The sequence below is a fragment of the Hibiscus syriacus genome, unplaced genomic scaffold, assembly GCF_006381635.1.
Source record: "Hibiscus syriacus cultivar Baekdansim isolate YM2019G1 unplaced genomic scaffold, ASM638163v2 tig00005202_pilon, whole genome shotgun sequence".
Classification (NCBI taxonomy): Eukaryota; Viridiplantae; Streptophyta; class Magnoliopsida; order Malvales; family Malvaceae; genus Hibiscus; species Hibiscus syriacus.
This window is the reverse complement of record NW_024062047.1, coordinates 13,135-24,412: the sequence shown is the minus strand read 5'-3', so window position 1 is coordinate 24,412 and position 11,278 is coordinate 13,135. Positions and strand designations below refer to the sequence as shown.

Sequence of the window (11,278 nt, the reverse complement as noted above, 5' to 3'; positions counted from 1 at the left end):
AAACCCAATCTAAGGAGCATATCCGTAAGGAAATTCCACTCAATGCGGGCATACGCCTTACTCATATCGAGTTTGAGAGAAAAAGAGCCAAATCTATCCGTGCACTTGTTCTTTAAAAATTGAAGAATCTCGTAGGCTGCAAGAACATTGTCGGTCATTAACCGACCGGGAATAAAAGAACTTTGCACTTCGTTAATGCAAATATAAGGACAGATTGTAACCTATTTGCGACAACTTTTGAAATGATCTTGTAGAGCACATTGCAGAGGGAGATAGGACAAAACTGACACATATTATTAGGATTTCTCACCTTTGAGATTAAGACAATTCTTGTATGATTTATCTCAGCGATATCTTGAACTCTGGAAAGAACATTAATGCAGTTCGCTGAAATTTCATGTCTGAACACATGCCAAAAACTTTGATAGAAGACAGTGCCTAAACCATATTCACCAGAAGCCTTGAGGGGGCTCATAGATTTCAAAGCAGTATAGCCCTCCCTTTAAGTGTAAGGACGCAAAAGATAATCATTGATGGCAGCCGAGATACAAGGATACCTTGGAGAATTGGGTCAAATAGTTACTGCCATTTGAAGAGAAAAGAGAACCAAAATAATTTTCAGTAACTTCCAGCAAGTCCTCAATGTTGAATGGGGAACTCCATTGTCATCATTTAAATGCCCAACATGATTTGTCTTTTTCCTGAAGGAAGCAAAGCTATGGAAAAACATTGTATTCTTATCACCGTTATTAAGTCAATTTGCTTGAGCACGCTGCTCCCAATAGAGTTCATCTTTGTCGGTGTCCAAGTTTAGAGCTAGTTTTACATCCACTATCTCTATAAGAACCTCGTCAGTTGGGAAAACATTGATCAACTTGACCAAATGATGTTGAAGTTCTCTACGAGAAATTCTTACTGTCTCGAATTTTAGCCAAGCTGCCTTGAATTTAAAATGTCATTTGTTAGTCTTTGATACCCTTGAACAAGTATGAACAATAAGAAGACAGTGGTCAGAGAAAGAACAAGTGAGGTGCTCTAATTTAAAAACTGGGAAAAGTTCCCACCATCCATCATTAGCAACTCCTCTATCAAGACGTTCTCTGATAAGATTGGATTGGAGAGGACCTCTTTCCCAGGTGAACCATTGGCCAGTGTAACCCAAATGGGACAACTGACAAACTGATAAAGCTGATCTAAAACCCCGATTTTTTCGCTCGCTACGGCTTAAACGACCATGCTTCTCAGTCGAGTACAATATTGAAATTGCCAATGACCATTCAGGGAACATTTGGACAATCATTAAGATGACGTAATAGATTCGAAGAAGATTCTTTAAGTCTCTTCTCAGGTGCAGCGTAAAAGCTAGTTCATCCCTAAGATTTTCCATCTGAATCATCATATAAAAGGAAATCAATATGCCGAGATGAATAAGAGCGAAGAGAAATTATACAATTATCTTTCCAACCAATAGACAAACCCCCACTACGACCATCAGAATCAACATCAATCCCATTTGGGAAAACGCATAATTTACAAACTTTTGCCATACGAGAACCTTGTAATTTTGTTTCAATAAAAAAAACTACAGAGGGGTTAACTCCCCATAAAAAATGACGGAGGCGCCTTACAGTATGACTTAGAAGCTTCATTGGACTCGATTGGCCTGATTGAACAGACCTACCGATTGATTTTTATTAGTGGGGGAATAGCTCCACTAGGAACAGGAGTAGAATCCGGTTGCATAGAAACATCTGCTGTTGAAGAAATAGTGTGGGACATTTTGATCCATTAGAGTGTTGGATTGAGCTGTCGTCTTCATTTTCTCGCATAATTGTATCAAAGGTTCCCTTTGATAGAATTTGGGTAGGAATAGGAGAGTTTTGGGGCACATATTAAAAATCAGTTGTTGACTTGCCTCCTTTAGATTGATTAGGATCTATAATTGCCTCTAGATTATTGTATTCAGTTTGAATATTCGGTCTAGAGAATCTCCTGGACTTCCTCCTGAAAAATTGCTCGTGATTTTAGGACCATCAATACTTTCCTCAATTAACCATTTGCATTGTTGGCCGACGTTCTTCTTGGTTGTGTCTGCAATGACAGATCCCACTGGAACTAAAAAATTTATCTTGGGTGAAGAGCTCGCATGGGGCAGAAACCCTCCCCATGACCTAGACGACCACAGAGGAAACAAAATAAAGTAAGTTTCTCGTATTCGAAACGAGCATAAGCATGAGCACCATTAGGCAGAGCAAACTTTTTCCTCTTTTTGAGAGGTTGACGAATATTAATTTTAACTCGGATATGCAATATTCATTTGTAATCAAGAAGAACAGTCGATCAGTCATAATCGATAAAATAACCGATTAAATTTCCCAATTGTTTAGCAACATGTTCAGACATGAAGCCATGGGGCAGATCTTACACCAATATCCAATAATTAACCCAGTCCAAGTGAACTAGAAGAGGGTCCTCTGCGTCTTGAAGTCTATGAAGAATAAGGAGACGAGTATTGAAGTTCCAGGAACCTCCATTTTTAATTCTATCAGTATCAATCTCATAGTACAAACGGAACAGAAAGCGGTCATCACCAAGATCCGAGATCGATACTCCCCCGATTGGATGCCAAACTCCAGCAAGTGTTTTCCTTATACATTGGAAATTAACTATGTTGGAAGTTAGGAAGGTACCTACGAAACAAAATGCAAAAGAAACTCTAGAGGGTAGAAGATTCTCACCAAACTGAAGTATCTCTTCTTCATCCTCTGCAAGAGATGGTTTGAACCGTGAACGATTGTTACCCGATTATTACTTGACACATGGTTTGAGTTTTGATTTTCTTTAAACTTTCATTTAAAAAATTCCTAATAATTAAATAAACCTCTTAAAATTTCTAATTTTTAAAGAATTTTTCTCTCTCTTTCAACCACTTCTTTACCTTCCTTCGAAAACCTATCGTCAATCAATTCTCTTTACCACACCTTGTCATTGACGATACATCTTTTTGTGTTAAATCATTCACCCCAACATCGATGGTTTAAACTTGTTTTCTATTTTGCACCCGTTATAAAAGTTAACATTTATGTGATGTTTTCATTAGAGATGGACATGGATCGGGTTAGTCAGGTTTTTTATCAATCCGAACCGATCTAAAAAAAATAGACTTAATCCATCTGAATCTGATCTTACTTGAGTTTAGGGGACTTCACTCGATCTAAAACTCGACCCGAGATTTTGAGATAAAACTCAAATCTATGACTCGAAATAAATATATTTATAAAAAATAGTAATTTTATTAAATAAAATATGAATCTAATTGAAAAAATAATATGAAGATGTGTATTTTTATAATTATTCTTGAATATATAAGATAATAATATGTTATTTTAAAAGTTGAGTCGATTCGATTAATTAGTGCAGAGTGCATTATATTATTATTATGACAAAAGTATAAATAAAAACATTTAACAAAGCTTGCATCACTTTATTATTAAATAAATCCACTAGCCGTCACCAATGACAGGAAAAAAATAAAACAAGGTAGTTTTGTTGTACATCAGCCATAATATACAGTTAAGGAAAGATATTACCAGAAATGTTATTATTTTTTCAACATTTCTGGTAAAACGTTATCTAAAATATTATTATTTTTACCGAAAATGTTATTTTCGCTAACTAATTTTCGGTAGAACCCAATATTAGCATTTTCGGTAAAAAAAAATAATGTTTTAGGTAGCGTTTTACCGGAAATGTTATACATTTTAGGAAGCGTGCAATATTAACATTTTCGGTAGAAAAAAATAATGTTTTACGTAGCGATTTACCGAAAATGTTAAAAAAATAATAATATTTTCGGTAACCTCTTTCCTTAGCCGTATATCAAGGTTGTGGTAGCTCATACATCCCGAAACGGCCATACTTCAATTTCATTCCTCACGTCTTACGTGGTTTTCATTTTCGGATATTCGATTTTATGACAGTTGACATATATAATATTGCTAGACGAATGAGAAGCATTCCCTAGGGCAATGCCTTTCATTGCTCACTTTTAGTGTGTGGATTTATTATCAATTCACCTCTCCATTTCCCCTTCAAACCCCACTTTGTCGTCGGCTTCTCAACTAAAACCCAACCATTACTCTAAACAATATTAATACTTACATCTCAAATAATTAACATTAGCCATCGCTTTAACTCCTATATTCGTTAACGCAGGCTTCAAACGACAAATGAATATATCCAACAACATGTTATATTTACTAAAGGCTTTCTTTGTTTATATGAGCTTATTAATCTAGTCAAGTTCTTACTAAGGCATATACATGAATTATGATGCGAAATGTTGAGATTATTCGGTAAAAATAAAAATGATATAAAATTTTTAATTAACAATTATTAGTAATACTGATGAATATTCATATTTATTGAATCAAAGAAACAAAGGAAATAGCTCTCCAATGAGGCGGCTTCTAAGCTATACACTTATCTTCTTTCTGAAAAATTCTAAACTCAAAGTCAATCCTTTCCTTCGAATGGAAAGAAACAATGTTCATTTGTCTGTGAATCTTTTCGTGAGTAGACAAGCTGAACCATTTTTGTTGATTCCGCCAATAAGCCTAAACAGTTGGAAACACCAAATAACGATAATAATGATGTAGTACGGTAAATTATGTGTTTAGTACTTAAATTATTAATTTTGGTCTATTTTAATACTTAAATTTTTAAAATTTTCAAAAATATACTTAAAATTTAATTTTTATTTCATTTTATTGCCTAAATCTTTTCTTTAACCATATATTTCACTGCCGCACGTGAGACTTCCTAAAAGAAATAATGTTCATTTGTCTGTGAATCTTTTCGTGAGGAGACAAGCTGAACCATTTTGTTGATTCTGCCAATAAGCCTAAACAGTTGGAAATACCAAATAATAATAATAATAATGATGTAGTATGGTAAATTATGTGTTTATTAATTAAATTATCAGTTTTGGTCTATTTTAATACCTAAATTTAAAAAAATTCAAAAACATACCTAAAATTTAGTTTTTATTACCCCTCCATTAAAAACTTACATTTTTGTTTCATTTTAGTATCAGTGTTTTAAATTTAAAGTTAAGTTTTGAAAAATTTAAAATTTAGGTACTAAAACGGAACAAAACTAATATTTTTTGTTTCATTTTATTTCCTCAAATCGTATCATTTGTGTAGTAAGAAAGTATGCTTAATTTTTTTTAAATGTATCTTTAAATACTCATCGTTCCTCCAATTCCCTCTCAACCTTCCTCTTTTTCTTTGCTTAACTAATCCAAATGAATAACGGTAATTAGGAAGCTTGAAAACCCTTTCACAACACGGTCCTAATCACGAAGAAAAAAGTAATGATACTGCAAACCCTAGCAAAATCAATATATTAGTTGCTGTTGGACTTAGAATCGTCGCATATATTCACTAAAAGAATCTAACGTCGTTGTTAAATCTACGTTTAAAAGGAGCATAGAATTTTCTCTACAGTTTTAATAAAAGAGTATAATTGTATGTAAGCTTTTCTACAATTATAATTGTATGGGCATGGGACCTGAATCCGACGGGATCCGACCTGATCCGATCGGGTCAAATCTTTTTAAAAAAATTCTGGTTCGGGTCGAATTCAAGTTTAGAGTGAAAAATATCCGACCTGACCCGAAAAAAAATATAATTTTATCTTATATATTTATGAATAATTACAATAATGTTCCTCTCTATGTATTTTTTCAATTAAATCACTGTTTTTATTAAATAAAAATAATATTTTTTAATTATTTCAGATCGGGTCGAGTCGAATTCGAATTTTACCTCAAAAAGTCAGGTCGAGTGAAGGATATAAAATTTTTGAGTCGGGTCGGGTTGGCCGAACCCCAACCCATACCCATCCCTAATAGTAACTCAAAATCGTCGTTAATTGTTAGTTCGAATCGTGAGATAGAGATCGAAATGTGTAAGTAATTATTTGTTTGGGTAAACTATTTGAATGACCACCCAATTATGAGGTTGGTATTAAAATGACTGTCATGTTTAAAATTGTGTCAATATAACCATTGAATTATTTAATTGCGTTTAATATAGTCGGATGTTAGTATTTAACATAATTGTTTACTTGTCTGTTAATAAAATTAATATAATTACATATTTGATCTTTAATACTTGTACATTCAACCATTTTGGTCCTAATTTTAATTTTGTTTAATAATTTAACCATCCAATCAAGAGGAGACACATATCACCATTAGATTAAATGATATTTTCTTTAATTTAAATTTATTTATCTTCCATGTGATTGAAGGATTTGAACCTGAGACCAACGAGATCAAAATTACACGTCTTGCCACTGAGTACACCTACCCATTTTTTGTGTTTTACAACATAATATATATATATATATATATATATATAAAGTAGGTAATGGTATAAGAGGAAAAAAATACTTATGAAGGGATTTGAACTTAGGCCAAGAAAAACTTGCTAGTAACAAATTACTGAACAAAACCATATATTTATATAATGATTTGGTAGATTTCATATATATACTTAACATTGATTTATACATTATTAAAAGAAAATTAAATTTATAATTTATATATTTTTAAAAAAAATTAATATTTTATTTATTATACTTATAATTCAATGAATACTTAAATTGAGTCTTTTAAATTAATTAATCATTTATTTTTATTAAAAAATGTGTAATTTAAATTATAAAAAATTAATGATTTTATATTACACATTTTAAACCATACAATCTAATAAAAAATAATTAAAATATAAATAATCCATACAATTTATTTTTTAATAAAAATAAAATGATTAATTAAATTAAAAAGACTCAATTTAAGATTATATATAATCATTGAATTATAAATGTGAAAAAATATTAAATTTATTTTAAAAATATGTAAATTATAAATTTAATTTTCTTTTAATAGTGTATAAATCAATGTTAAGTTTATATATAAAATCTACCAAATTTTTATATAAATGTATGGTTTAGTTAAGTGGTTTGGTAATTTCAATTTTTTCTTGGCCTCGGTTCAAATTCCTTCATAACCATTTTTTATTTCTTTTATATATAAATATAGAGAATGTTGTAAAACACAATCCAATTTTGTAGGTTGGCTCAGTGGTAAGGCCTCTCGTTTTGTCCTTTTGGTCCTAGGTTCAAATCCATTCAACACCAATATGGTCCATCAACTGGTTAAATAATTAAATTAAATAAATTTAAATTAAAGAAAATAACATTTAATCTAATTGTGACATGTGTCTCCTCCTAATTGGATGGTTAAGTTATTAAATAAAATTAAAATTAGGATTAAATAAATTGAATGATTATATCAATTTTGTTAACTGTCATATAAACGCTCCCATTAAATACTAATTAAATACTAATATCGGGTGACTATATTGAACTCAATTAAATAGTTCAATGATCATATTGACTAAATTTTAAAAATGATCATTTTAATTCTAACCTAATAGTTTGGTGGTCATTCAAGTTGTTTACCTCTTTGTTTATAAAAAAATAAGTTTTGGACTTGGCGGCAGATACACTAAGATTTTGAGTAGAAACTGAAATTTAATTTTTTTAATAAATATTTATTGCATTAATTATGTACATATTGGAATTTATTATTGTTTACTCGTATAAAAATTTTATGTGCACGGGGAGTTAGGATTTCGGGACGGGATAAGGTATACAAAGTTATAAAATCAAACAAATTCGGGATTAAGGTATACAAAGTTATAAAATCTAACAAATTAAAATATCATTCATTGCTAGAATAATCTTATTTAAATATTTATATTAATAATGTTCAACTAATAATACAATGAATGAAGCCGGCTTTTTTCTTTTCGAGTATACATAGTAATTAAATAAGTTGGACTATATTTTAAGACTTTGCAACACACTCACGGAATCAAACAGACAAATAACATTCACAAAATCATGTTAATGATATTTATTGATCCATTAATTAAATTCTATACACTAACTCCATTTTTTTTAACTTTTGGTGAGGGGAAATAAAATATATATAAAATATGGGGGAATCTCATTTATTAAATATATTTATTATAAATTTTGAAGAAAAATATAATTTATTAAATTTGGAGGAGCTGCAACCCCAATCAATATAGTAGTTTCATCTCTGTTTATGTGGTTAATATATATGAGTGTCCACCTTAAAAATATTTCTAAATCTATTATTACATTTAAGAATGGATCGAGAGAGGTGGTTGGGGCAGTCGTCACCTGGAAATTAAAAATTACTATATATTTTAGAATTTTCTATTAAAAAATTGCTTTCATCATTAAAATTTTATAAATTCAAGTTGGTCTCCAACATAATATCTTATGTCTATCCTGAGTGTGTATATCACCTATATTACCTAATTTGACCCAATAATAGAGAATGTTGGAAGATTTGAGACCATAAAGAAAGGATAGTGGCATCACACCAATATTCCGAAGATTATTTTCACAATTAATGTGATTCCTTATCTAAATAATGTAATAAGCTAATTGATATGATTTGGCATAAATTACTTCGATAGAAATTTTGTGGTAGGTGACCTTTAATTTTAATCACTAATGTAAATTTATTTATTACCAGATTTTTTATTGGATATTTTTACTAAATAAACCAAAACGCTCTATTTTATCTTGTTGAGATAAAACTAAAAGTTACAATAAAATATTATAAATGCATAAAATACGACACGAATGAATTTCAACAAAGTCTATGCGGAACTAGAGACGGCACAGGCGCTTGATAACGAATAGCATAAGACGAAATGAGGTAAGCCAAGACATTATATTTGATGCCTACGGGACACACTGGTTTTCTCCATCGGATCGGCATCTCACCATATTAACTCAAAGCAGCAGCGGCAAGGAACAAAATTGATGGAGAACCACCCTTCTGATCAGATGAAAAAAGGCGATGAAGAGAAGCATGGCACCAAGAAACTGGGTGGCCTTAGGACCATGCCTTTTGTCATATGCAAGTGTTAAAATTGATTTGTTTCTTCTCATGAAGGTTTGCTTTTTGCCCCCCACGACATTATAGTAATTCAAGTGTTTTGTTTGTGCAGCAAACGAGACGTTTGAGAAAGTTGCAAGCTATGGTCTTCTACCAAATATGATTTTGTACTTGACAAGAGAATATCACATGTCCAACGCCACAGGAACCAACGTTCTCTTCCTCTGGTCCGCAATTTCCAATTTCATGCCGATCCTAGGGGCCTTTATCTCCGATTCTTTCCTCGGTCGCTTTCATGTCATTGCAATGGGGACGGTCATCAGTCTTATTGTAAGTAAAATGTTATCTTCAATGGAATCACTGAGGAAAAACAGATGTATTAATGTATTGTTTATTGTGGCAGGGAATTAGCATGTTATGGTTAACTGCAGTCCTTCCGCAAGCAAGGCCTCCGTATTGTGCCAGTCCGATGGTAGAACCTTGTGCCTCGCCGAAAGCAGCCCAGTTGGCGCTTCTGTTCTCGTCTTTTGCTCTCATGTCGATCGGAGCCGGTGGCATCAGGCCATGTTCCCTGGCCTTTGGTGCAGATCAGTTCTACAACCCTAGCGACCCCAAGAACAAGAGGGTCTTGCAAAGCTTCTTCAACTGGTATTATGCTTCAGTCGGACTCGCAATCATGATATCGATAACTATTCTTGTCTATATTCAAGTTAAGGCAGGGTGGATCATAGGCTTCGGAGTTCCGGCAGGGCTCATGTTCCTCTCCACAGTCATGTTCTTAGTGGGTTCACCACTTTACATCAAATTGAATCCGAATAAGAGCTTGTTTATAAGCTTTGCCAAAGTCATGAAAGCAGCTTGGAACAATAGAGACTTGGCTTTGCCTCCAACGGAATCTGGTGGAGCCATATGGTACTTTCACAAAGGCTCCAATCTTATTGCACCTACAGAAAAACTAAGGTAGCACACAGTCATATATATATATATATATATATATATGTATATACACACAAATATATTTATGACTACTGTGCCAGATAGTTGATTGTGTCACATTTCTTGTCAGGTTTCTTAACAAAGCTTGTATGATTAGAAACTCCGAGGACAAAGGCATGGATGGCAGGGCCGTGAATCCATGGAATCTATGCACCGTTAAACAAGTAGAAGAGTTTAAAGCATTGATCAAAGTGCTCCCGATTTGGTCTAGTGGGATCATAATCGCTGTAACCCTAAGCCAACACTCGTTCCCAGTGCTCCAGGCGATGTCCATGGACAGGCACTTGGTTCCTGTAGGGTTCGAAATCCCTGCAGGTTCCTTTGGCTTGTTCGCAATGATCTCTTTGACGATATGGGTAGCCGCCTACGATCGGATCATAGTTCCCTTGCTATCCAAGTTCACGAAACGATCACGAGGATTCAGCCTCAAGGAACGAATGGGGATGGGGTTAGTGGTATCTTGTGTGGCAACCGCGGTGGCGGCGATGGTGGAGCACAAGCGACGAACCACCGCAATAAGACAAGGACTGGCCGATGATCCCTACAAGACGGTGCGCATGAGTGCCATGTGGTTAGTGCCACAATACAGCCTGATTGGACTAGCCGAGGGTCTGAATGCAATAGGGCAAATAGAGTTCTACTACTCCCAGTTCCCTAAGAGCATGGCTAGCATTGGTGTAGCACTTTTTGCACTTGGCATGGCGGTGGGGAACTTGATTGGGAGCCTAATAGTTAGTTTAATAAACAGTGAGACCAAAAAACATGGGAAAGTGAGTTGGGTGTCAAACAGCCTTAATAAGGGTCATTATGACTATTATTATTGGGTTCTTACAATTCTAAGCGTGATTAATGTCTTCTATTACTTGCTGTGTTGTTGGGCTTTTGGGTCCCTTGAGAAGGAAAACAAAAGAGAGTGGGATGAAGGGGAAGACACACAGGATGAATTAGAACCAGATGACCTTGCTAAGGGAATGGGATCCCCCCATTTGATCTATTAACGCTATCCTATGCTTTTACCCGCTATTTGCAGCAAAATACTCTTAATCATTATTTCCCCCTTTTTATTAAATAAATAAAATTGATAAATATATGTACATTTGTTCATTAGTGCATGAATAAGAGAAGAAACCGTATCCTCTGTTAGTGTGTACCTTTCCTTATAGTATAAAGCCGTGAATTTATCTAATAACCTCACTGATAAAAAAATTATTGTTCTCTCTTAATGTCTTAGTTTCACATACAAAAATAACAAATAAATCATCTACTTTT

The 11,278-nt window shown here is 33.2% G+C and overlaps 1 protein-coding gene across 1 annotated transcript; it reads left to right on the top strand.

Moving 5' to 3' along the window:
• The first annotated feature begins 8,937 nt into the window (after positions 1-8,937).
• LOC120198977 (protein NRT1/ PTR FAMILY 1.1-like) lies at positions 8,938-11,007 on the top strand. Its single transcript, XM_039200207.1, has 4 exons — positions 8,938-9,040; positions 9,126-9,343; positions 9,417-9,973; positions 10,080-11,007. The coding sequence occupies exons 1-4, from the start codon at positions 8,938-8,940 to the stop codon at positions 11,005-11,007; spliced, it is 1,806 nt and encodes a 601-aa protein (XP_039056138.1).
• The last annotated feature ends 271 nt before the right edge of the window (positions 11,008-11,278 follow it).